The 26,545-nt window shown below is 50.7% G+C and overlaps 1 protein-coding gene across 1 annotated transcript; it reads left to right on the top strand.

The window, feature by feature from the left end:
- The first annotated feature begins 252 nt into the window (after positions 1-252).
- Nphs1 (NPHS1 adhesion molecule, nephrin) lies at positions 253-26,002 on the top strand. Its single transcript, XM_052761955.1, has 30 exons — positions 253-1,420; positions 1,504-1,719; positions 1,794-1,916; positions 2,085-2,213; positions 2,668-2,749; positions 3,120-3,223; positions 3,828-3,955; positions 4,043-4,214; positions 4,383-4,540; positions 4,728-4,872; positions 4,976-5,100; positions 6,526-6,715; positions 6,813-6,942; positions 7,086-7,258; positions 8,110-8,250; positions 8,331-8,471; positions 9,008-9,129; positions 10,829-11,000; positions 11,087-11,243; positions 11,331-11,482; positions 12,741-12,852; positions 12,935-13,116; positions 16,064-16,120; positions 19,275-19,394; positions 19,771-19,795; positions 19,910-19,985; positions 20,150-20,243; positions 20,684-20,799; positions 24,573-24,734; positions 24,826-26,002. The coding sequence occupies exons 1-29, from the start codon at positions 1,321-1,323 to the stop codon at positions 24,699-24,701; spliced, it is 3,771 nt and encodes a 1,256-aa protein (XP_052617915.1). The 5' UTR covers positions 253-1,320; the 3' UTR covers positions 24,702-24,734; positions 24,826-26,002.
- The last annotated feature ends 543 nt before the right edge of the window (positions 26,003-26,545 follow it).

The raw sequence follows: 26,545 nt of genomic DNA, 5'->3' as shown, positions 1-26,545 counted from the left end.
GGTTGGGAAGGCAGGCCAGCCAACATACGGTTCTAAAATTCAAGGATCAGAATCAGGCCTAGAGCCAGGGAACTGCATAAGAAAGGCACAGAGATAGGCTGACTGCACACTGTATACATTGAGTTCCTGTTACTGAGTGACAGGGGGGGAGGGCAGTAGGAGTGACAGAAATGAGAAGGGGGGGAGAGAGGAGGAGGGGGAAGGAGGAGGAGAGGGAATCAAAGAGATGGAGAAGAATAAGAAGATAAATCACCTTGGCTGGAGAGACACACAGAGAAAGGAGGGATGGAGTTAGAACAGGACCCTCACACAGCCTTGGGACTCAGATGTTCCAGCTCCCAGAGACCCCCACTCTGTGTTTAACTGTGTCCAAGCTCACCAGATTTGCACACACCGCGGTCTGTGGACACAGTCCTACCACCTGTCCCAGTACTAGACATTCCAAAAATGTTCATAGATGGAAATCCACCCTCTCCTTCCCTGGAACACCCACACTCTCACACCCACATGCACATAGTTGGCTTCCTCTCTCCCACAGTCTCGTGGTTTCAAACACACTCTTGCACTTTCACCAGCAGAAGTGTCTGATGTCACCGAGGGAAAGAAGGGACTTGCCACAGTCTGGGATGGCTGCAGCGTCGGGAGTGGGGGTGTCCTTCCCACCCACACAGGCCCAGATGTGCCCCCCATCCTGAGCTGGGAGGTGGCTCTGGTCATACCTGCTCTCCCAGGCAAGGCCTTGGGGGTCACTGGAGCTCGGGAGGCACCAAAGAATGTTCCTGGCATGTGCTGACAGGGGATTTCATTGCTCGGCTGAGCAGAGGCTCGGCAGACTCAGGAAGGACTTGGGGGAAGTGGCAGGGTGCGTTCACACTGGGTCCAAGAAACGGCTCTGGCAGCTCCACGCTGTGACTGACTGCTTTGGCTTTCTGGGTTCATGAGCTCGCAGGACCCCAAGTAGCAATGAGCAGCCAGTCCTGTTTGAGTGCCTGTGAGAGGGTGAGAGGGAGATGGTAACAGATAAAGAGAAGCAGAGACTGTCAGAGGAGAAAAAGAGAGGGAAATGATGCGTTTTTGAGTGCTTGGGGTTGGAACTCAGAGAAAGAACCTTTAACAGGGCAAGCTTGGGGCAGAAAGGAGATTCTGAGACAGAAAGTCCAGGACAGTCAGAGACAGAGACAGAGAGAGACAGAGAGACAGAGAGACAGAGACAGGGGAGAGACAGAGACGGGGAGACGGAGAGAGACAGAGAGAGACAGCGAGAGAAGCAGGGAACACAGAGAGAGAGGCTCAGACAAGACAACAAACAAGTGGCTGGCGATGGGCACTAAGGAAGTCACCATCAGAGGCCCTGGGGTGAACCTAACACACAGGACTTCCAGCTTGACTCCCCTGCTGCTCATGGGACTGCTGACCACAGGTGAGTGGAAGGCTGGCCTTGTACTGCCCTGTGGCCCTCAAGTGCCACCTTTGTCTCCTAGTGTCACTCCTCTGTGTCCCCAGGCCTGGCCCAGTCATCAGTCCCTGCCTCCGTTCCTCGGGGCTTTTGGACTCTGTCTGAAAACCTAACTGCAGTGGAAGGGACAAGAGTTAAGCTGCCGTGTGGGGTCAGAGCCCCTGGCAGTGTGGTGCAGTGGGCTAAGGACGGGCTCCTTCTGGGTCCAAACCCCAGGATCCCAGGCTTCCCAAGGTACAGCCTGGAAGGAGATCCTGCTAAAGGTGAGAGATCAGAGCCTGAGATCTTGAGCCTCCAGCAGAGGCTGTGGCCCTGACCTTCGGGGCTCCATCTCCAGGGGAATTCCACCTGCTTATTGAAGCCTGTGACCTCAGTGACGATGCAGAGTATGAATGTCAAGTTAGCCGCTCAGAGATGGGTCCCGAGTTCGTGTCTCCCAAAGTAATCCTCTCCATCCTAGGTATGAGTGAGAGACTCCCCTTTAGGGCCCTTTTCTTCCCTCCCACCCAGAAGCCCAAGCTCCTGTGACCCTCCACCTTGGGCCCTGGGTGGTCTCATTTCCTGAACTCTTGCCCAAAACCTTCACATATACCTCTTAGCAGTGGCTAACCCCAAACCCTTTCTCCAGTACCCCCCAAAGTGCTTCAGTTGACGCCTGAGGCAGGAAGCACAGTCACCTGGGTAGCTGGGCAGGAGTATGTGGTCACCTGTGTGTCTGGGGATGCCAAACCAGCACCTGACATCACCTTCATCCAGAGTGAGTGTGGGTAGGAAGGAGGTGTTCCTAGGGGCCCCCAAAATATGTCATCCATGAGTACCGTCCCAGGTAATGAGGACAACATGGATGTGCGGGACAAGAAAGGGATACTGTGGGGAGGCACCCATGAGAATGCAAGACTGCTGACCTGGGGTAGAGAGAGTGTGTCAGCACTCAGGTGAGCTGTGAGTGCCAATGGCCATGCAGGAGTAAGACGCTGCAGATGGGGTGGGGTGAGGAGGAAGAGAGGCCCATGATGCAGCCCTGAGAACCCTAGAACTCAGGGGGTCCTGAGTGTGTGGGAGGACAGAACTTGCACTGCAGCTTCTTGTCCTCCAAAGCCAATACGGGGGAGGGGTGCTGTGTCCTCCCTGAGGACTTCCAGGGCATGCTGCTGGATCTGCCTTGGAGAAAAACCCAGCACCTCTCGACTCAGCTTTCTTGTGGCCCCAAGGTGGACAAACTGTACTGGACGTCTCCTATAATGTGAACGATGGGTCTGAGGAGAAGCTCTTCATCACAGAGGCTGAAGTCAGGTGAGAAAGCTGAGGTTTTCTCCCTGTACCCTGACCTCCAGGTTACCCCACACGAGGTCCAGGACCCAAGGACGCAAGTATGGGAACAAGTTGTAGGGATACCTGGGACCCAATGCTTCGCCCTGACTCCCAAAACTTCTTGATGGTAACCTCAGTTTGTAGGTATTGAGCAAAAACATTTAAGCCAGGTGAAGACCTTGGGCACTCCTATTCTCATTGTTGAACCTCCAAATCTCTCCCAGGGGAGTCCGGATCTTAGAATAAATCAGTATGCAGACTAGGATAAATGCGGGGATTTGGGATGCCCTCCTCTGTATCCTGGCTCCCTAAATTTCAGGCGATGACTGATTCCAGGAACCTCTGTTTCCAGGGTGACACCCCAGAGCTCGGATAATGGACAGTTACTCGTCTGTGAGGGGTCCAGCCCAGCTATGGAAGCTCCCATCAAGGCTTCATTCACCATGAATATTCTGTGCAAGTGAAGGGTGGGAGGAGTTGTGGGCGTGGAGGATGGGCATCCCAGGAGGATTTGGGAGCACGGGGGATTCAAGAATGGCAGAAAGTTCAGGCATTGCCACTAGCCATGGTGTCATGTGCCTATAATCCCAGCACCTGGGATGTGAAAAGCTTAAGGAGTATAAGGACAGCTCGGGCTGCTGAGGGCTGGGCAATGCAGCTCAATGGAAGAATCCGGCCCCAGATATGCAAGGACCCAGATCCCAAACCCAGCACTGGAAACAAAAGCAGACAGTCAAGAGAATTTTAAGATTTTATTATTATTGTTGTCATTATTGTGCGTGCGCACACGTGTGTGTGTGTGTGTGTGTGTGTGTGTGTGTGTGTGTGTGTGTGTATACACATGTCAAGTGGAGAAGTCAGAGAACATCTTTCAGGAGTTAGTTCTCTCCTTCCATCATGTAGGTTCCAGGAACTGAAGTCAGGTCCTTGGGCACGTTGGCAAATATCCTTACCTCCTGCTCCATCTCCCTTGCCCACAAGAGGAAATTAAAAGCAGGTTATGGGACCCAGAGAGAATAGATGGGCTTCCCAGGCCCACTGAGTGGTCTCTGCTCTTCAGTTCCCCCAGGACCTCCTGTCATTAATTGGCCAGGTTTGGATGAGGGGCATGTCCAGGCAGGGCAGAACCTGGAGCTGCCCTGCATGGCCCGAGGTGGAAATCCTCCTGCTACCCTGCAGTGGCTGAAGGTGAGGGTGGAGGCTGACATGAGGGATGGAGAAAGGACGGGGACCAGGAACTGGTACTGAGACAACTAGGCTTGCTTCTGTGTTCAGAATGGTGAACCAGTGTCCATAGCCTGGGGCACAGAGCATGCCCAGGCAGTGGCCCACAGTGTGCTGGTGATGACTGTGCGCGCTGAAGACCATGGAGCTCGGCTCAGCTGTCTGTCCTACAACAGCGTATCTGCAGGGACCCAGGAGCGAAGCATCACACTGCAGGTCACCTGTGAGTCCAGCTCTGCACCTCAGTTCATAACCAGAGAACTCTCTGTACCTTCACGGCAGGCCTATCTGATGCCAAAGGCCTGGTCATCAGGCCCCACCCCATCTGTCTGGGTTGGTCTGTGAAGACCCCAGCCTGCACTCCCATCTTTCCTTGTACTCTGTCATTCAGTTCCCCCGAGCGCCATCACCATCCTGGGATCTGCATCGCAGTCTGAGAACAAGAATGTGACCCTCTGCTGCCTTACCAAGTCCAGTCGCCCCCGGGTCCTGCTGCGATGGTGGCTGGGTGGACGGCAGCTGCTGCCCACTGATGAGACAGTCATGGATGTGAGGATGTGGAAGATCATGCTTTGGCATCCCTTGAGGGCCTGGACCCTGAAGAGTCCAGACTGAGGCCCCAACTCCTGGGTCTCATGGAGGAGGGTGGGAATGTTTGGGGTCTGCTGGACCCGGGCCTCTGCTACCATGGGTGGGGGCTTCTCAGTCCCTAAATCTGAAGTTCGCTCCTTGCTAGGGCCTGCATGGTGGCCACATCTCTATGTCCAATCTGACACTCTTGGTGCGGAGGGAAGACAATGGCTTGTCCCTCACATGTGAAGCCTTCAGCGATGCCTTTAGCAAGGACACCTTCAAGAAATCACTCATCTTGAACGTGAAATGTGAGCCTTTGCCTAGAGCCCAGAGAGTCCGCAGGCTTCACAGATGTCATCCTGAGGCTCCAGCCCAGACAAAAATGTCTTTTCTTTCCCCATCTCTCACTAGACCCTGCCCAGAAGCTGTGGATTGAGGGACCCCCAGAGGGGCAGTACATCCGGACTGGGACTCGGGTAAGGCTGGTGTGTTTGGCCATCGGAGGCAATCCAGACCCTTCCCTCACCTGGTTTAAGGTAGGTTCCAAGCAAGAGTCCCCCCTTCCTTCCTCCCTTCTTCCCTTCCTTCTTGTCTTCTTTTTTTCTGTTTTTCTTTTTTTCTTTTGCTCGTGTGTGTGTGTGTGCGCGCGCGTGCGCGTGCGCAGGTGTAGCATGAACCACAGGTGTGTGCAAGAGCAAGCACACACACTTTACTGACTGAGCTATCTCCTTAGCCTCTATTTTCTTTCCTAAGACAAGATATTATGTAGCCCTGGCTAGCCTAGAACTCACTATGTAGACCAGGCTGGCCTCAAACTCACAAAGATCTGCTTGCCTCTGCCTGGATTAAAGGCGTGCACTACCAATCCTGTCCAGCCCTACACATTTGATACTCTTGTCCCCTCCACTCCCTCGGAACATGGAGAAACCCACATTTCTTGGAAAATGTTAGAGATTCTGAAAAGACACAAATGCCATGAGAATTAATTAAACCCCAAGGACATTCCAGAAAATCTGGAAAAATATTTCCAAGACGAAAGAAGGAATTTTGAATTAAAATTCTAGAGATAAAGCAATTATCATTCCATTCATATTAAAGAAAATTGACTCATATTAAAATTAATATTAAAGAAAATAAGGAAGAAGGGAAGAGAGAGCAATGAAGTGAGAAAGAGAGAGAAGGAGGGAGAGAGGGAGGGAGGGAGGGCGGGGGATCTAAGGGGTAATATTGGAATTAGGGAAAAGGTCAGGGAGTGGGAAGTTTCTGAAAGTTTTAAGTTTTATTTATTACTTGTAGTGAGTATTTTGCTTGCATGTATGTCTGTGAACCACATTCATGCCTGGTCAGAAGAGGGCTCAGATCCACCGGAACTGGCTGTAAGCTGCCATATGGGTGGTGGGAATTGAACCCAGGTCCTCTGGACAGCAGCCAGCGTTCTTAACTGCTGAGCCATCTCCCAGGCCAAGAGCTGTTTAAGAAAACAGCTGTCAGGGTGAGGTGGCTCACTTGTTATCCTAGCACTTGGGAGGTGAAGGCCGGAGGAGGATAGGGAGTGCAAGGTCCTCCTCAGCTGCCTTGGAGGTCAACCTTGGCTACACGAGAGCTGTCTCAAGTAAACCAAGGCAAAACAACAACAGAGGCAAAGAAAAGTGAGAGTCCTGTACTGGGTCTGGGAATTTCAAGGGAGTTTCCTGGCTCGCAGTGTTCTGTAAATATCACATTTGTGGGTTTGGGGGTGTGGGGCCTTGTAGCAGGCAGAGGGCTGGTGAGGTCGGGGATGGGGGGGTGCACAACAGGCGTCAGGGTCCCCAAACCATCAAGGCAGGCAGGAGAGACTAGGACTGGAGGTACTCAATTCCAGTCCTCACTCCTTCAAGGTAGTGGGGTGCTGGCTCTTGAGGGGGCCTTTATCACACAAAGGCCCTGTCTGGGCTGGCCACCCACCCTGTTTGGGTCCTCAGGACTCACGCACGGTGAGCGAGCCTCGGCAGCCCCAGGAGCCCCGGCGGCGTGTGCAGCTGGGCAGTCTGGAGAAGTCTGGCAGCACGTTCTCCCGCGAGCTGGTGCTGGTCATAGGACCCTCAGACAATCAAGCCAAGTTCTCATGCAAGGCCGGTCAGCTCAGCGCGTCCAGGCAGTTGGTGGTGCAGTGTGAGCGCACAGGCCGGGCGGGTGGGGAGTGTTGCGGAGGGAGCGGTATAGACTTGTAGCCCCTGCTCCTCAACCTCTGAATCTCTAATCCACTAAGTCCCCCCAACCAACCTGACCATCCTGGCCAACTCATCCGCTCTGCGCCCGGGCGATGCCTTGAACCTGACCTGCGTCAGCATCAGCAGCAACCCCCCAGTCAACTTGTCTTGGGACAAGGAGGGAGAGAGGTGAGCTTACAGGACGTCCCCGTCTGGGTTCCGTCCTCTCACCCTCCCAACCTGCCCCCTCTGTTCCTTAAGCTACTGTCCAAGGACCTTGTTCTCACCTCTGAACCAGCCGGGTCCTCACCCGACTTGCAAAACTTGCACAGGCTGGAAGACGTGGCCGCACCACCCCAGAGCGCCCCGTTCAAAGGCTCCGCTGCATCCAGGAGTGTTTTCCTTCGCGTGTCATCCAGAGACCACGGCCACCGGGTGACCTGTCGGGCTCACAGCGCGGCACTTCACGAAACTGTGAGCTCCTTCTACAGCCTCAACGTTCTGTGTAAGTGCGCAGGCCCGGCACCGCCCCTCCCGCCCGGATACCTTGCAAACTGCCCCTAAAGGAGTCTTACCGCTAGCCAGAGTCTGTAGCTTTCCTAGCCTTCATCCTGACCTCAGGCTGGTACCAGCTCCAACCCACGCTCTCCATCCTTTTTTGCAAAACTGGCTCTTCACTTGTCAATTTTTAAATTTCTTACTATGTAGTCCTGGCTGACCTGGAACAGGAAGGCCATGAACTTGCCACAATCCTCCTGCCTCTGCCTCTGCCTCAGGAGTACTGGGATTGCAGGCTTGAACTACCATGTGGCTCTGCACATTTTTGCTGTTGTTGTTTGTTTGTTTGGTTGGTTTGGTTTGGTTTTTTTGTTTGTTTGTTTTTTGTTTTTGAGACAGGGCCTCACTGTGTAGCTCTGGCTGGCCTGGGACTCACAGAGATTCGTCTGTCTCTGCCCCCAAGTGCTGGGATTAAAGGCGTGCTTGGGTTTTGTTTGTTTTTGGTTTTGTTTTGTTTTAAATTTTATTTGATTGCTGTGTGTGTGTTCCCGATTGCCCGTGCAACGGCGAGGGGGTGGAGGAACTTAAGGAAGCTGGTTCTCGCCTCCATCCACGGAGTTCCCGGGTATTGAACTCAGGCCCTCGGGTCTTTCAGTAACCTCCCTTTCCCGCTGAGCCATCTCGCCAGGTTTTAGCTTCTATCCAGAGCCTTGTCTCAGATCTCAGCTATAACACTTACCCTGTCCACTGCCTTAGTCCTAGCCACGACCCTACCTTTAACCCTGAACTCATGCCTTAACTCTCTCTGGAACCCAACTTTACCAACACTCTTGACTTCCTGGGGCGCCCCCTCTGAAGACCCTCCAGAGTTCCTGGGGGAGCAAGTGCTGGCAGTGACCGCGGTGGAGCAAGGCCAGGCGCTGCTGCCTGTGTCCGTGTCTGCTAACCCCGCCCCGGAGGCTTTCAACTGGACCTTCCGGGGCTACCGCCTCAGCCCAGGTAGGGTGTGGACCTGGAGAAGGGTGCAGATTCAGGGGGATGGGCGAGCTTTCCAAACTCCTTACGCTGGCCTTCCCCAGCTGGCGGTCCCCGGCATCGCATCCTGTCTGGCGGAGCTCTGCAGCTGTGGAATGTGACCCGAGCTGATGGTGGCATCTATCAGCTTCACTGCCAGAATTCAGAGGGCACCGCCGAGGCGCTGTTGAAGCTGGACGTGCATTGTGAGCTCCCTCATAAACCTAGGAAGAGAGGGTTTTGGGAGGAGCTAGTTTTACTGTAGAAATCACGCCCACTCAAGGGGCCTTGCTCATCCTGGAGTCTCCTCCTCCTCGTGAAAGGACCGCCCAACCAGGGATAACTACCCACCCCAGGGCCCTCCCTTCGGAAACCTCTTGCTTTGATGGCTAGGGAGACCCCAGGTGGAATCTGCATAGAGAGGGGGCTTCTTACTTGAGATCTCCTCCATCCAGAAAACCAAGTTCTCTTGAACCCCACTCTAACACTGTTCTGGTACACCCCCAACTCCAACACACACACACACACACACACACACACACACACACACACACACACACACACCAGACTCTAATAATACAGAGTACAACGAGGGTGAGGATCGCCTCACCGCTCGGAGAATCCCCCTCCATAAAGGGTAAATTGTACCCACCTCCATGCCGCTCCTCTAAGACACCCTCCTCCTGGTGACCCCCTCCTGTCAGGGCCTAAGCGCCTTCTCCAAGCCCCTGTCTCCCACTAGATGCTCCCACCATCCGTGCCCTCCAGGACCCCACTGAGGTAAATGTTGGGGGTTCCGTGGACATCGTCTGCACCGTTGATGCCAATCCCATCCTCCCAGAGATGTTCAGCTGGGAGAGACTGGTAAGTACCTTGCCTTTGGTGGGCGGAGGTGGGGCTAGGAAGAGGGAGCCTCTTCCAAGGCTATGAGTGCCTTGGGAGTGGATGCCAAGAGTGGGAAGCCATGTGTGACTATGCTGATTAGGATATCTTTCAAGAGCTGGTTTTGTTGAGTGTGTGTGTGTGTGTGTGTGTGTGTGTGTGTGTGTATGAACAAAAGTGGGTGGGTGAGTGAGAGAATGGATGGATAGGAGGATGAGTGGTCCCGTGCTTGATCGAGACAAAAGAGTGGATAAGTAGAGTTAGAAAGGAGGTGAGTGGGAACAAGTCTAGAAGAACGAAGGCTTCCCCGAGAGAAAGGCCAGTGGGGCGGGGCATGAGTAGGCAGGTGCACGTGTTTATGAATGTGGACACAGGCGAGTGAAAAATGTCATGGATGAGCACTGCGAGGTGGAAGGACGGCAAACAGGCCCACAGGGCGGATGAGGTGGCACCAGCTCTGCGGGCATGACGATGGGTTCAACCCCAGACCCCACGGCAGACAGAGGGAACTGATCCTCAGAAGTAATTCACGTGCACGCTGCTGCACACACGTGCCCGTGCTCACACACACACACATCATACATGCATACCCACAATTAAGAATAAAGAATGTTTGAAATTGTAAAAGAAAAAAAGCAAATGGTCTGTTGAACTGAGTGGATGGAAAGATAAATGAATGGGTAGGCAGATTTTGGTTTTTGTTTGTACATTTTGTTGTTGCTGTTCTAAATTTATTTATTGTGTGTATGTATAGTGCATACGTGCTATAGTATGTGTGGGAAGGTCAGAAGATAAGTGTGAGAATCAGTTGTCTCCTAACGACTGGGTCCCAGGAAGCAATTCACATGATTATGCTCAGCCCGGGTGTCTTTACCCACTGAGTTGTCTTCAAGGTCCATTGTTTTTGAGACGAGGTTTGATCAACCTTCCTAATGCTACGGCCCTTTAGTACAGTTCCTCATGCTGTGCTGACCCCCAACCATAAAATCATTCCCTTGCTACTTCATAACTGTCATTTTGTTACGGTTATGAATCGTAATGTAAATATCTGACATGCAGGATGATATGTGACCCACAGATGGAGAACCACTGGTCATGTAACCCATGTTGGCCTCAAGCATGCTATGTAGCTGAGGCTGTCCTCAAAGAATTGAATTGCTCCTGACCTTCCTGCCTCCAGCCTTTAAGTGCCAGGACGACAGGCCTGAGCTACCGTTCTAGGACATATATATTTGAGAGAGGGTCTCGATATGTAGTCTAGGCTGTCCTAGAACTTACGATGTAGCCTGGGTTGGCTCTGAACTTGGGATTCTCTTGCCTCTCTCTCCCAAGTGCAGGTAAACCACCATCTGCAGCCCAGTCAGTTTATTTTTTAGTGCTTGAGACTGAATCCAGGGCTTTGAGCATGCCAAGCAAATGCTTTTGCACTAAGCTGCACCCTGTCTGCAGAGGGTCCCAAGCGTGATGAGTGTTTAGACAAATGTATGGATGGATGATTGGCTGGACTGGTGGATGAACGGACGGACTAGATCAATGGTTGTGTGGGTGACGAGAAACATCTCCACCTCACTGACTTTGTGCAGGGGGCTGTAGTTGGGAGAGCGAAGCTGCTGGTGGAATACAGTTTGGGGGATGACCTGAGGACACACTGGGGACAAGCTCCTGTGTCTTGGGATGCCAGGGGGAAGATGAGGAGGATCTGAGCCTCGATGACATGGAGAAGATGTCAAAGGGATCCACTGGGCGTCTGCGGATTCACCAGGCCAAACTGTCACAGGCTGGTGCTTACCAGTGTATTGTGGACAATGGGGTGGCACCAGCAGCAAGAGGGCTTGTCCGTCTTGTTGTGAGATGTGGGTACCTTCAAGGTCTGCCCATAACCCACGCTCTCTCATGCTGCCTTCCGCACTCCCCATATTGACCGTTCAGCCTGTCCTAGTTGCCCCCCAGGTGGATCACCCAACTCCCCTAACCAAAGTGGCTGCGGCTGGGGACAGCACCAGCTCAGCGACCCTCCACTGCCGGGCCCGAGGTGTCCCCAACGTTGACTTCACTTGGACCAAAAATGGGGTCCCTCTGGATCTCCAAGATCCCAGGTGAACCTGGGTATGGCCAAGTGTTACCCCAGCTCCGGCCACCCAGCCCTGGTTTTTCTTCTGAGCCCCGCCACATCCTCTCTTCAGGTACACAGAGCACAAGTACCACCAAGGTGTTGTCCACAGCAGCCTCTTGACCATTGCTAATGTGTCCGCAGCCCAGGACTACGCCCTCTTCACATGCACAGCCACCAATGCCCTCGGTTCAGACCACACCAACATCCAGCTCGTCAGCATCAGTACGGTGGGAGCCGCTGGGAGGATGTTGGGGACTGCTCTTTGCCAATTTCCTGGTTGACCAGAACCAGGAAGTGTTTCTGATCTCTGGGAGGTGTTTATGCACGAGAATGGAGTTTTGTTTTGTTGGAACAAGGTCTTGCTATATAACTCAGATTAACCTCAGGCTTGCTACGTAGCCCAGGCTAACCTCAGGCTTGCTATGTAGTCAACCCTTCCTCAAAATGGCAATCCTTCTGCCTTCACCTCCAAAGGGCTGGGATTACAGCTGAGAGTCAGCAGGCCTGGCTGGTTTGTTTTGTTTGGTGGTAGTTGGGGCGGGGGGTGTCGCAGGATGTCAGATCCAGGCCTTGAGTCTGTGGGGTAAGTTCCTTATCACTGAGCTACACCTTAGCCTGGGAATGCCCCTCTTTCTCTCTAATGACTGTGCAGATACTAGATGTGTGCCTCACTGGCTTCTCTCCAACTTCACACTGAGTGACAACCCCCTGTGACTCCACGGGTACCTGGCACACAAGCAGCTCACAGACATACATGCATACACAACCCACACACAGAGAATTAAAATAAATAAAACTTTTTGAACGTTCACCTTGAACACTGAATCTGAACACCCCAAGTGTTGCTTCCCCCGAAGTGCTCGGGGAGGGCAGTCCTTGCCACAGCGGTTTCTTCCCTCCTTACTCGGTTGTTTGAAACATAGGAAGCTATGTGGTCCTGGCTGGCCTTGAACTCACAGAGATATGCCTGCCTCTGTCTCCCCAGTGCTGGGATTTAAGGTGTGTTACCATACCCGGCTTCAAACAATTTTTTATTATATTCTATGTATTTATTTTTGTGTGTGCATGTGTGTGGGAACAACTTGTGGGAATCAGTCCTCTTCTGTCACCATGAGGGTTCCACGGGTGGAACTTGGGTCACCAACCTTGATAATAAGCAGCTTTACCTACTGGGCCATCTCACTGGCCCAACTGATTTAAAACTTTTTTAGATTTATTTACGTATTTTTTAATGTATGAGTGCTCTGTCTACGTGCACACCTGCATGCCAGAAGAGGCTGGATGTGGGTGTGGGAACTAAACCTTGATCCTCTGGAAGAGTAACCAGTGCTGTTAACCACTGAGGCATCTCCCCAGCCCCCTGGAGGTGAACTTAGTGAGCACAGCAGCCATCTGATCCAAATCGTTCTTAGGAGACCCTGGAAGGAAACTCCTAGACCCCTTTTGTACCCCCTAACAATCCCTTCCCTTGTCTCCCAAGGCCGCCCTGACCCTCCTCTGGGACTGAAGGTTGTAAGCACGACCCCTCACTCGGTAGGGCTGGAGTGGAAACCTGGCTTTGATGGGGGTCTGCCTCAGCGGTTCCAAATCAGGTGGGGCCTCCGCCGAGGCAGCTGAAGTGGGCCAGACAGTGCAGAGAGACACTCGGCTGGACCGGCTGTTCTCGCCACGCAGGTACGAGGCCCTGGAGACCCCAGGATTCCTCTACGTAGATGTCCTGCCACCCCAGGCCACCACCTTCACACTGACTGGACTGAAGCCTTCTACACGATACAGAATCTGGCTGCTGGCCAGCAATGCCCTAGGGGACAGTGGATTGGCTGACAAAGGGATCCAGGTCTCCATCACTACTCCAGGTGGGAAGAGGCAGTCCTGAGCAGGGGAAAGTTTTATGGGTTGTTTGTTTTTTTTTTTTTTTTAACAATTTTGGGGGATGGTAGAGCAAAGTAGACTGTTATTTCTCCTACTCACAGATGAAAGAGCTGGGGCCCAGAGCAGTTAAGAAAATTGGCCAGGGTCACACAGCTAAGAGGAGCTGGAGATAAGCCTTGAACTCAGGCGGATGTGATTTAGGGACCAACTTTTAGCCACTGATCTCTAATGACTGGGGAACGAGGAAATAGGGGGATTTTTGCTTTGTTTTTGAAACAGAGTCTAACTGTGTATCTCTGGCAACTCAGAACTACTATGCAGACCAGGCTGGCCTAGACCTCACAGAGATCCACCTGCCATTGCCTCTGGAGTGCTGGGACTAAAGGTTCGTGCCACCACACTCAGCAGAAAATAGTTTTGAGTGAAAATAAAACATAAAAAAGAGGATATAGCTGAGTCAGTGTATAACATAAATAGCATAGCATATTATCATATCATAGCATAAATAGTTTATACTATTAGAGTTAAAAAAAAAAACCAGAAAGGGAGGCCAGTGAGATGGCTCAGTGAGTAAAGGTGCTTGCAGCCAAGCCTGATGGCTTGAGTTCGATTCCCAGGATTCACATGGTGGAAGGAGAGAACTGATTCCCACAAGTTGTCTTCTGCTTCACATGTGCCCCCCACCCACACAAAATCAATAAGTCAGTAAATATAAAAGACAGACAGACAACTGCAAACCAGAAAGGTGACTGGCCAAAGAAGACCCAGTTAAACCAAATCCGACATCGGGAAGAAGACAAAGGAATGAGCAGAAACAGCCAAAAAAAGTCAGGGAAACCCAGTTCTTTGCAGAGATGGAGAGAATTTATAAAACCAATCAATGCGCGGTGGCGCACGCCTTTTAATCTTAGCACTTGGGAGGCAGAGCCAGGTGGATCTCTGTGAGTTCAAGGCGAGCCTGGTCTACAGAGCGAGATCCAGGACAGCCAGGACTGTTTCACAGAGGAACTCTGTCTAAAAAAAAAAATCGAGGCCTCGGTCAGGGCCCAGCACCACAAGAAAATGACCAATGAGAGCACTGAGATCTGAGATCTGACAGATGTTGCAGCGCATGCGTTAAGTCTGCACGGCTTGGTTTACAAAAGCCTGAAGCTTACCACTTCCTGGTTTTGTAGCCTTAAGCAAATATCTGCTTCTAAAAGTAGTTTTTATTTGTGTTTTGTTCTTTGATTATTGAGACAGGATCTCAGTCTGCAACCCAAGCTGGCCTGGAAGTGCACCGTACCGACCAGGCTGGCTTTTCACTTGTGAGCGCTGGGTCTGCCCTATGAGCCACCGTCCCAGCTAGAAACAGACTTTCCTCCCAGAGTTCTCCACCCAGGTTTCTGGAAGGAGGTTCCTCTCGCTCTTGTGAGGATTAGAGGAAGCGACGTATCTTATGTGCTCTTAGACAGTGCAAAATTATGACCTGAATGTAAAGGAGACGTCCTGCTCTGCTTTGGCTTGCTTTGCCGGGAACACCCCGGGTCCTGTCTTCCTCTCACCGACCAGCGTTCCTTCTGGTCTCCCCCACACCCCACCATGCGCTCCTTCCATTCCAGTCCTTACCCTTGAATTCTAAAACACAAACTATGTTCACCTCCCTTGCTCCAATGTCTAGTTCATACCTCTGCTAGTTCATACTCCAACAGAGACGAATACCCTTATTTTTTTTCCAAATTCATTTTTTCTGTTTAAAGACATTCTTGATTTTTAATTTTTAAAGTATTATTTATTTTTATTTCTAGAAATTTTATTTGTGTGGGTGTTTTGCCTGCTTGTATGTATGGGCACTCTGTGTGTGCCTACTGCCAGCCAAGGATAGATCCCCTGGAATGGGAGTTAGAGAAAATTGTGAGCCACCATGTGGGTGCTGGAAACTGAACGTGGGTCCTCTGGAAGAGCAGGCAGTGTGCTTGCCTGCTGAGCCGTCTCTCCTACTGTCCCATTTTTAAATTAAAATATAGCTGGGCGGTGGTGGCGCACGCCTTTAATCCCAGCACTCGGGAGGCAGAGGCAGGCGGATCTCTGTGAGTTCGAGGCCAGCCTGGTCTACAGCACGAGATCCAGGAAAGGCGCAAAGCTACACAGAGAAACCCTGTCTCGAAAAACCAAAAAAAAAAAAAAATAATAATTACATCATTTCTCCCTTCCCTCTCCTCCCTCCAACCAAATTCACGGCCTCTATTTCTTTCATTATTATTGCTACTTACATATCCGCATATAAATGCATAAATATATCTAAGCTATTTTAAGTGTTTTTGTATGTATGATCGATTGTGTGTGCATTCACGTACACAAGCAAGCATGTCACAGCATGCTGTGGAGGTCAGAGGACAAGGTGCAGGAGTCAGGTCTCTTCCCCCACGGTGTGGATCCAGGGATTGAACTCAGGCCATCAGGGCTTAGTGAAAAGGGCCTTTACCCACTGAGCCACGCCCCCCAACATCCTTTTTATTAATTCAACAAGTTGGTGATTCACATTAAAAGAACATATACACTATAAAACACGAATTAATAACTCATTGTAATTATTGGCACAGAACTGCTGTAATGTATCGTTGTCTTTAAAATGTCACAGAGAGAGCTGCGGAATTGACTCAGTCCCGAAGAGTACTTGTTACTCTTGCAGAGGGTCTGGGGTTGGTTCCAGCACCACCACCTGGGCACCAGGCATGCACATGGTGCACACACATACACATAGGCACAACACTGATACACATAAAAAACAAATCTTTAAAATAAAAAAAAAAAAGGCAATAAAATGAAATGTCCCTAAGAAGCCTCCCGCCAATTCTGTGATCTTTTAAGTCAGCTGAAGAGCTTAAGACGTGGAGGCTCCTTCAGGCTTATCCGATTCCTGGTATTAATTTAATCTCTCTCCACCCGCAGGCCTGGACCAGGCTCCTGAAGACACAGACCACCAGCTGCCCACAGAGCAGCCTCCAGGCAAGCGCTCCTTCCCGGCCCCTCCTCCCTGCTTCTCTTCACTCAGTCTCCTCCCTTGTGGTCACCACTGCCAAAGACTTAGCTGAATCCCTGCAGACCCCCATGTGTCCCGTTCTGCTCTTCTTGCTGGAAGTGATAGCTTTTCTCCTTTCCCGAGCAATTCTGTGATCACACCCGGGGCCGCGTCTGTGCATGCCGGATCAGCACTCTGCCGATGAGGTGCATCCTCAGATCCACTCTTTTCTTTTTGTTTTTGAGACAGGGTCTTGCTATAATTTGTAGTAATCTTCTGACCCAGGCCTTCCAAGTTCTGGATTTACAAGTATGAGCTATTGTGCCCGGCATAATTTAATGCTGTGTGTGTGTGTGTGTGTGTGTGTGTGTGTCCTCTTTTGTGAATGCAGAGGCCTGAGGACCACATTGGGTGTCCTCAATCACTCTCTCTCTGCCTTGGTCCCCTGAGACAGGGTCTGTCTGTGAATCTAGAGATCTCTGTTTTATTTTCTTAGGATGTAATAATCATTACTATTTACTTTTTTAAGGTGTGTGTAAATGGCAGGTGTGTGGGGGTGCCCACAAAGGCCAAAAGAGGACATTGGATCCCCTGGAGCTGGAGTAACAGGCAGTTGTGAGCCACGCAATGTGGGTGCTTGGAATCAAACTCAGGTCCACTGAGCCGTCTCTCCAGCCCCCTCGTCTGACATTTTTTAGCTAGGCTGCTCTGCTAGCAAACCCCAGAGAGCCTGTCTCCATTCTGCAACACACGCACACACACACACACACACACACACTTACACACATGCACTCTCTCATACACACACTCATATGCTCGCTCGCTCTCTCATACACACACACACACACACGCACACACGAACGCGCGCGCACACACACACACACACACACACACACACACACACACACACACACCATAGCCAGCATTTGTGTGGATGCTGGAGATCCACACTGGGCTTGGACAGCATGTGCCCTTACTCCTGCACCGTCTTTGCAGCCCTGTCTTAATTCTGAAACAATCAGCTAGCTAGTGCTTGCCTACACTCCCTGCACTCCAGAGGCTGACATGAGGATCACAAGTTTGAAGTCAGTCTGGGCTGCATAGCCAGACACTTCCACCCCCAAAAGAAACAGCAACAACCAAAAAGAACTGGCTACATCCATGCTCTCACTGTGAGGTGGCTGTATCAGTTAGCTTCAGCTGTGTAACAAACTACCCCAAACATGGAGGTGCTTAGCAGCATACATTTCCCATGATACTCTGAGTCTGCTGGGACAATTTTGGCCTGGGCTCATGTAAATCATCTCTATGGTCAGCTGACCACTAGACTGTGACTGATCTCAGATGGCTTCCTCCTCATACATGTTCAGTCATCTGGCTCATAGTTAGGACAATGGAGGTAACTTAGAGTGCTCACATGGAGATGGCCAGGGGCTCCAAGAACAGCAAGAAAGGTAAGCTCTGATAGCTCAAGCTTCGAATTCTGTCATAATAGCTACAGCCCCCCACTGGCAAATGGCATGACTTAACATGGAGCCAGTGTAGAGGGGGATTCCTGTCACAGACAGGGCTCTGTGGAGGTGGAGGGAGGGCCTGCTGCTAACAGTTTGACTTGAGGAAGAAGCCATCTGCCTTTGGGTGGAAAGAAGGGTCCAGGGACTGGGCAGATGGCTCAGTGGGTAAACACATACAGGCATGAGGACCTGAGTCCAGCTGTGACCTGGGGCTGGGAAAGAGGCAGGTGGACCCCAAAGGCTTGATGGCTAGCCAGCCTGGCTAGCAGCAGTTCCAGGTTCAGTGAGATGCTGCCCCAAAAAAACAAGACAGGATTCAGTTCCTGGCCATCAGATGGCTCACAACTGCCTGTGTCTTCAACTTCAGAAGATCCAGCGCCCTCTTCTGGCCTCTGTAGGCACATGCATGCACTTGAGAGAACACACTACACATTTTGAAATTCAAGTAAATCTTTCTTTAGGGCTGGAGAGATTGCTCAGTCGGTAAGAGCCCTTGCTGTTTTTTCCAGGAGACCCAGGGTCAGTTCCCACCACCCACATGGTGGCTCACAGCCCTCCATATCTCCAGTTCCAGGGGCTCCGCCCCCTCTTCTGGTCTCCTGGGGGCACTGTACACACATTGTGTACATACTTACATACAGGCAAAATATTTATCCACATAAAACAAAAATAAATTTTCATAAAAATTAAACTGGGAGCTGAAGAGATGGCTCTGTGGTTAAGATCACTGGGTGCTCTTCCAGAGGACCTGAGTTTGACTCCCAGCAACCACATGGAGGCTCACAGCCACCTGTAACTCCAGTTCTAGGGGATATGATGCCTTCTTCTGACCTCCACAGGTACAAGACACACATGATCTGCATACATGCGTGCAGATGTAAAAAATGTAATGTTAAAAACATTTAAATGTAAAAAACATTTAAACACATGAAATAAATAAACTGATATATGTATATATATGTATGTGTATATGTGTGTATGTGTCTGTATGTCTATAGGTGTGTATGTGTATATATGTATACATATGTGTGTATGTATATGTACATGTGTGTATGTATATGTATATGTTATATATACATATGTGTGTATTGTGTATATATATGTATGTATATTTTAAAAAATAAGGCAGAGAGCAATGGAGGAAGACACCCAGCACCGACCTCCAACTTCTACATGTGGGCAGCCGCACATGCGCACTCATGCATATGCTCCCACACATTACAACAGATCACTTTTTTAAGAACGGGTGGAGCTGGGGTCATGGCCTGTTTGCCTCTTTGACCTTGGGCCGCTCTTGCCAGCACCTGGCCAGTCAGCTGACAGGAGGGCTTATGAGGAGGCAGGCTTTGCTTCCACTCACGGTTTTGGAGGTGTCAGTGCGCCATGGTGGGGCGCAGCTCAGGTCACACCATGGTGTTCCCAGCCAGGGTGGAGGGGTGCCACCCACCCTGAGGCCTGACCCTCCGCTCTCAGTTAACCCTTTGCACGGCGTCATCACACCTGAGGTGCGCTGGGGCACCGATCTTCAAGGTGACTTAGGCACAGTCAGGGCCTGGCTTTCTCAGAACCCAGCTCCCAGCCTGCATCCAGGCGTCGGAGTTCACCAAGGGGCGTCTCCCGCTCCCAGGACCCCCGAGGCTGCCCCTGATGCCCCTGCTGTTTGCGGTCGGTGGTCTTCTCTTGCTCTCCAACGCCTCCTGTGTTGGGGGACTCCTCTGGCGGAGAAGACTGAGGCGCCTGGCTGAGGGTGAGGAGAGACTCCCTCACTGCTGGAGACCGGAGGGGTGGCACCCTGGGGCTTCTGCACAGCACAGCTCTGCCCAGGTCCGGGACCCTGGGGCTTCTGCACAGCACAGCTCTGCCCAGGTCCGGGACCCTGGGGCTTCTGCACAGCACAGCTCTGCCCAGGTCCGGGACCCTGGGGCTTCTGCACAGCACAGCTCTGCCCAGGTCCGGGACCCTGGGGCTTCTGCACAGCACAGCTCTGCCCAGGTCCGGGACCCTGGGGCTTCTGCACAGCACAGCTCTGCCCAGGTCCGGGACCCTGGGGCTTCTGCACAGCACAGCTCTGCCCAGGTCCAGGAGGGCAGAGTCTCTGAAACCCCTTTTCCTGTTTCTCTCAGAGGTCTCAGAAAAGACAGAGGCAGGGTAAGCGGGAGAAGCTTGGGAGTGCCGGCAGGGGGTGGGGGAGTGGGGGTGGAGGGGTAGGGAGGGCGCAGGCTTAGTACCAGCTTTCACCTACTCTTTCTTTCTTCCTGGAAGGTCGGAGGAAGACCGAATCAGGAACGAGTATGAGGAGAGTCAGTGGACTGGGGACCGGGACACGAGAAGCTCCTTGGTGAGTGAGGCTCCCCACCCCCACCCCACCCCACCCTGCAGCCTCCAGCCTCAGCTCCAGGCTGATCATTGTCATCTCCTGGAACCAGCGAGTCAAGGGAAATGACCTTGTCTACTGGTTTTGTTGTGTGCGTGCGTGTATGTTCATGTGTGTGCATGTGACAGGCTAGCACAGCGGAAGTGGAACCACATTACTACTCCATGAGGGACTTCAGCCCCCAGCTTCCCCCCACACTGGAAGAGGTGACTTATCCCCAAGGTGAGTCATGACCACACCAGGACTCCCCGTTTCCAGGTACCCTGACATCTGAACTGGGCCCTCTGATAGCCTTCCTTCCAAGCCATGTCAGTTACTTCTGTATTACTGTGACCCCAGAGAACGGCCTGAGGAGGCAGATTTCTATCGCCTCACTTCAGAGGGTTCTATCCATGGCTGCTTGGCTACAAGCTTGGGTGGTGAGGACAGCTGCTCATTTCATGGTGGGCAGGAAGCAGAGTGAGCCAGACAGGAAGGGGACCAGAGGCAAGAGACTCCCCACCCCAAGGACACATCCCAGTGACATACTTTGTTCAACTAGCCACACCCTCCACTGAAGTTTCTAGAACCTCCCAGACCTCTAGCAGTGGTTTGAGCCCCTAACATGTGAGCCTTTGAGGGAGATATTTTCCCATCCTAACCCTAATGTCTACCAATTCCAGCCTTCACAGGTATTGAAGATGAAGACATGGCCTTCCCTGGACACCTGTATGATGAGGTGGAGAGAGCCTATGGCCCGCCTGGGGTCTGGGGACCCCTCTATGATGAAGTCCAAATGGTGAGGAGATTCTCATCACCAGATTGTCTAGGCTGGAAGCCCACCTCCTACTGTGTGTCAGTTAGGGTACACCACTGTGACAAAGAGGCCCAGCCTCGATGCAGTGGCAGGAAGAGCTACATGATACACCTTGACCCAGGAATGGTGGTGCATGCCAGAGAGGAGGAGGAAGGGGGGTGAGTTCAAAGCCAGCCTTGTCTACATAGTGAGATTCTGTCTCCTCTAAGTGAAAAATGAGATCTTTCCTCTCACATAGCTGCCCAAGTGATTTAGAACCCAGAGTTCTCTCCCTGTATTTCCGTCATTTTCTAACACACACATTGCTGGGGTCTGCGGGCATAGGTCAATTTACCAAGGGGATGGGAGGATCAATCAACTAGAGGAGGGCAGAGAAAGAAGGTGCCAGAGAGACCCAGAAATGGTCACCTGCCCCTCTGCTCTCCTCTGATCGACGGGAACATGATCCCAAGGCTCCGTCTAGCCACAGAGTCTGGGAGTTGTTGTCTAAAGTTCTGCCACTGTTGGAGAAGGAAGGGATATGTTGCCTTAGGCATCTCCACCACACTGGCTAAGCTGAGCGAGAGAAAGAGTTTTTTTTTTTTGGTTTTTCGAGACAGGGTTTCTCTGTGTAGCTTTGCGCCTCTCCTGGAACTCACTTGGTAGCCCAGGCTGGCCTCGAACTCACAGAGATCCGCCTGGCTCTGCCTCCCGAGTGCTGGGATTAAAGGCGTGCGCCACCACCGCCTGGCGAGAAAGAGTTTTTAAAGACTAGTTTACTTATTGTCATGTGTGCATGCACGGCGTACATGTGAATGTCAGAGGACAGTTTTGTGGAAAGCTTTGTGTAGGTTCTGGGGAATCAAACTCACGCCACCAGACTTTCATGACGTGTGCCTTCGCCTGCTGAGCCATCTTGCTACTCTGAGGAAGAATTTTTTGATCCACTCAGCTGAAAAGCTACATGCTAGAATCATCTTCGCGCACAACAGGACTTAGAATCTCTCCCTAACTGTTCCCTGGTAGAGAGCTCGCTTTCCATCCTGTTAGATTTTAAATCTTCAAAGAAAGAGAATGTCTCTTTTCCAAGTAGTTCCCAATGCACAGTGCAGGCACACACTGATCCACCTTTGGCCAGATGCATGTTGTTGAGCCAACTGCTGAGACATGATAGAATGGGTCATTTGGTTTTGGAGATTTTGTCTTGAGAATCCAGCCCAGACTGGATTCGAGCTTGTTATGCAGTTGAAGATGACTTTGAACTCCTGCTTGCCCTGTCTTCATCTCCCAAGTGCTCACATTACCTGTGTGAGCCGCCCCATCTAGCACATTATTCCATTTGGATAAGCCTGGGTCGGCGTTCATCTACGGGGCCAGAGGTTACAGGCCAGCACTGTTCAATACGCTGGGCTGAGAATGGGAGAGGGTAGAGAGCCCAGAGTGAGTGAGGATGGTGGCTGGCCAGGTACCAACGACAGGCAGGCACTTCCACTCCCACCCACCCACTGCATCATGCCAAGGGAGGTGAGAAACATGCCTAACATTCAAACTGAGTATGGTGGTACCTGCTCGTCCTCCCACACTCAAGAGGAGTTCAAAGGCAGCCTGGGCTACATATCAAGACTCTGTCTCAAAAAAAAAATTCACCAAAACAAAACAAAAAGCTGGACTCTCTCCCCTGAGCCTGACCAATACCCCAGCATCTCTGGGCCGAGGATTTCCCTTGGTGTCAATCCAAGGTGTGGACATGAGATTCTACTGTCCCAGCTCAGATAACAGGGCTGCTGAAGCGCTGTCCGTGGTGCTGGACTGTATGTTTCCTGGGAAACGCTGGTGGAATCCTCGGGCTTTGGGGGACATATGGCCTTCCTCTAAGCTATTCACCACTGTCACAGGGTAGAAGTAGTCACAGCACATGCGTAGATGAACATGCCAGGCTGCCTTCAAGGTGAATTTATATTTGGGTGTTCGAAGTTGAATTTTAGTTTGTGCTTGTTTATTTTGTTTTGGTTTTGGGTTTTTGTTGTTGTTATTGTTTGTTTGTTTTTTGAGACAGGGTTTTCTTTGTAACAGCCCTGGCTTTTCTGGAACTCACTCTGTAGACAAGGCTGGCCTTGAACTCACAGAGATCCTCCTGCCTCTGTCTCCAGAGTGCTGGGATTAAAGGCATGTGTCATCACCTCTCAGTAATTTCTAGTTAATTTTTTTCTAATTAATTTCTATACAGCACAACTACTATCATTCTCTGATTTTTCCTGACAATTTATAATTATCAACCATCTTCAGCTCTTGATGCAGATGAGGGTGGCTGTGTTGGCCTCGTGGCCGGCACTGCTCCGAGTTTGCTGAACTACACATGCCTTTTCCCCGAGTCCTAGAACAGAGCACACCCCCAAAAAGGGCCACCCTCTCTGACCTTCCCCCACTTAACTGACTATATGTGTGCATGCATGTGCCTGTGTGTGTGCCGGTCAGAGGGCAGCTGGTAAAAGATTGGTTCTCTCCCCACCATGAGTCCTGAGGGTTGAACGTGGGTTGTCAGCTTGGTGGCAAGTGTCTTTGCTTTCTGAGCCATCTCAGTTTCATACTTTTTAAAAAAATCCAGCATCTCACTGTATATCAAAGACTGGCCTTAGACTGGCAATCCCCCTGCCTCAGCTTCAGAGAGTACTGGGATCACAGTTGTGTGTCACTGCCCTGGACTGTCTTCCATTTTGATGGGGAAATGTGTTGGGGGCTGTGAGACAGAGGTGAGACCCATCCTAAGATGCCATAGCTGACATCATGAGGGTTGTTCTTATTAGTCACTTTATTATTATTTATCTATCTATCTGTTTCTATTGATTGATTGATTGATTGAGCAAGGTCTTTCTCATTCTGTAGCCCAGGTTGACCTTGAACTAATGGCAATTCTCCTGCCGTGGCTTTCAAAATACTGGGATTACAGGCTTGAGCCACCACATCTGGCTCTCAGCTACTACCACTACCACTACCACTACCACTACCACTACCACTACCACTACCACTACCATTATTATTATTATTATTATTATTATTATTATTATTATTACTATCATTATTACTGGGTATTGCTGTTTTGCCCTGTGTTGTCTATCTATCTATCTATCTATCTATCTATCTATCTATCTATCTATCCATCTATCTATTATCTATCTCACTATGCAGAGGCCAATGTAGCTCTTAACTCAAAATCCTCCTGCCTCAGACTCCTGGGTGCTAAGATTTATAGGCAGATGCTACCATACCCAGCTTTAAACCTCAGTTGTAGAGAAGACCCCACCCACACAGAGAAGTGACTATAAGGAACCATTTTCATGAACCCCTGTCTGCTTAACTTCTCGCTTCAACAGAATCCACCCTCACCCCATCTTGACTGTTCTCAAACTCCACTTTCAGACAGATAGACAGATAGAGAACTTTTTTTGAGGTAGGGTGAGTCCTTGTTATGTAGCCCTGGCTAGCCTAGAAGTCACTATGTAGCCCAGGCTCTCCTCAAACTAAAAGCAATAGCCTCTAGGACACTAGAATCACAAGTATGATCCGCAATGGCTTATTTATAATGGTTTCTGGCTTCATTTTAGTTTCAGCAACATGGGGGGGGCGCGCATTGCCCAGAAGGCCTTGTGCATGGCAAGCAAGTGTGCTAAACCATCAGGCTTAAAAGGAAGCTCACAGGGATGTGTGTCCCCCAGAACTGCAGTGACGTCCCACAGGGCGTCTCTCTGTGGCTCTGACTCCACTTTCTTGCCTGTTAGGACCCCTATGACCTTCGCTGGCCTGAGGTCAAGTATGAAGATCCGAGAGGACTCTATGAGCAGGTGGCAGAAGACTTAGGCGCGGAACCTAACTCTCTACCCTTTGAGCTGAGGGGACACCTGGTCTGAGACTCTTCGTGACACCCGCTTCCGACAGCCACGGTATGTCTTGCTCCAATGGCCCTGTGCATTCCTGTCCTGCTGAGCTCATTCAGTGAGCCCTGTGTGGTGCTAACACATGGTTTCCTTTCAGGGGAAGACATGAAGGAATGCGTGTGAGTGACAAGAAGATCAAGTTGACGTCTGGGATAAGCAAGGCTCCTTTTATAGAAATGAAACTGCTCCGAAGGAACAGAGCCACTGGAAATGACATCTGAACAATGAGAATCTATTTTAAGAATCATTATACTTTTCAAAAGTAAAAATTTTAGAAGTAGGAAAGACCTATTAAAATCCCATTCAGAGCCTAGGGATGCGCTCAGTGGAAGGGTGTGTGCTTTAGCACGTGTGAGGTTCTGGGTTGCAGGTTACAGCCAGCCTTGGCGTTACACACACACAAGGCTGGGCATGGTGGTCCACCCCTGTCATTCTGGCTCTGCAGGATGCTGAGGTAAGAGAAGCACAAGTTCAAAGTCAGCCTGGGCCACTGAAAGTATAGGGGCTGGAGAGATGGCCCGGGGATTCAGAGCTCTAATGGCAGCTAACGCTCTGAGGACCTGAGTTTGGTTCCCAGCACCCACACCAGGTGACTCACAATCGCGTCCCTCCAGCTCTAGAGAATCTGATGTTTTCTTCTGATCCCCATGGGCACCTGCACTCATGTGTACATACCCACATATAGACACATACATATACACACAATTAGAAATAAAATAAATCCAACCTGTGTGGCGATCCACATCTTTAATTCTAGCAATTGAGAAGCAGAGGCAGAAGGATCTCTATAAGTTTGACACTCACTACTTAGTGAGTTCCAAGCTACGTAGTGAAACCTTAACTCAAAACAAACAATACTTTTAAAAGCTTCAAAATTAAGAAGTGTGCTGTGGAGGTAGCTTCATGGTAGAGCCCCTGCCTAGAATCCCCCAGTGAGGGGCTGGGATGTGGCTCAGTGGTAGAGCCCCTGCCTAGAATCCCCCAGCGAGGGGGTGAGGTGTGGCCCAGTGGTAGAGCCCCTGCCTAGAATCCCCCAGTAGCAAGGCTCAAGGTTAGAGCTCTTGCCTGACATGCACAAGACCCTGAATTCAATCTCCAGTATAGCAAAATTAAAACAAAACCCCAGTTTATTTTGAGTTCAGTTACATCTGAATCAGCTAGCAATAATTATAGACCATTGCCAGATTTTAGCTGTACTGTTTTATTTTCCACAGTTTGTGAAACGTGAAACAGGAACAAAATTCAGCAAAAGAATATAGATGTGAAAGAATGCACACTTATGGTTTCATTTATGGGCATAGCTTAGGAAGCATGCACTAATATATACTAAGGATTAGATGGTATGGTACCTTCAATTTATTTTCAAAATAAAAAGATGCACATTTATCAAGACAGGAAAAGATAAGGTCAAACTTAAATGCTGACACTGGAGGAATGTGGGCAATGCAGAATCAAAATCAAAATTAAAGATTTGATGTAGGCCGGGCGGTGGTGGCGCACGCCTTTAATCCCAGCACTCGGGAGGCAGAGCCAGGCGGATCTCCGTGAGTTCGAGGCCAGCCTGGGCTACCAAGTGAGTTCCAGGAAAGGCGCAAAAGCTACACAGAGAAACCCTGTCTCGAAAAAACCAAAAAAAAAACCCAAAAAAAAAAAAAAAAAGATTTGATGTAATGATGAACGATGACATCACAGAAGCCAAGAGCATGGTGTGCAGTGGGCCTCAGGGGCTGTGGAATTCTAGGTGTCCTATTTTGGGAAAAAATACCACACATTTATTTATTTATTTACTTTGTGTGTATGTGTGCATGTGCATGCTC

The sequence above is a fragment of the Peromyscus californicus genome, unplaced genomic scaffold (assembly GCF_007827085.1).
Source record: "Peromyscus californicus insignis strain IS unplaced genomic scaffold, ASM782708v3 Scaffold_4__1_contigs__length_199733344, whole genome shotgun sequence".
NCBI classification, from domain to species: Eukaryota; Metazoa; Chordata; class Mammalia; order Rodentia; family Cricetidae; genus Peromyscus; species Peromyscus californicus.
The sequence above is the reverse complement of the archived record's forward strand: the minus strand, read 5'-3'. Positions and strand labels throughout refer to the sequence as shown.

What these genes read in the sequence shown, in the direction of transcription:
- Nphs1 (XM_052761955.1), top strand. Translation starts at nt 1,321, where the DNA reads ATGGGCACTAAGGAAGTCACCATCAGAGGCCCTGGGGTGAACCTAACA. An exon ending in CAGGCAGTTGGTGGTGCAGT is followed by an intron (nt 6,716 to 6,812) that starts GTGAGCGCACAG and finishes TAATCCACTAAG; the next exon opens with TCCCCCCAACCAACCTGACC. An exon ending in CTACAGCCTCAACGTTCTGT is followed by an intron (nt 7,259 to 8,109) that starts GTAAGTGCGCAG and finishes CCCCCTCTGAAG; the next exon opens with ACCCTCCAGAGTTCCTGGGG.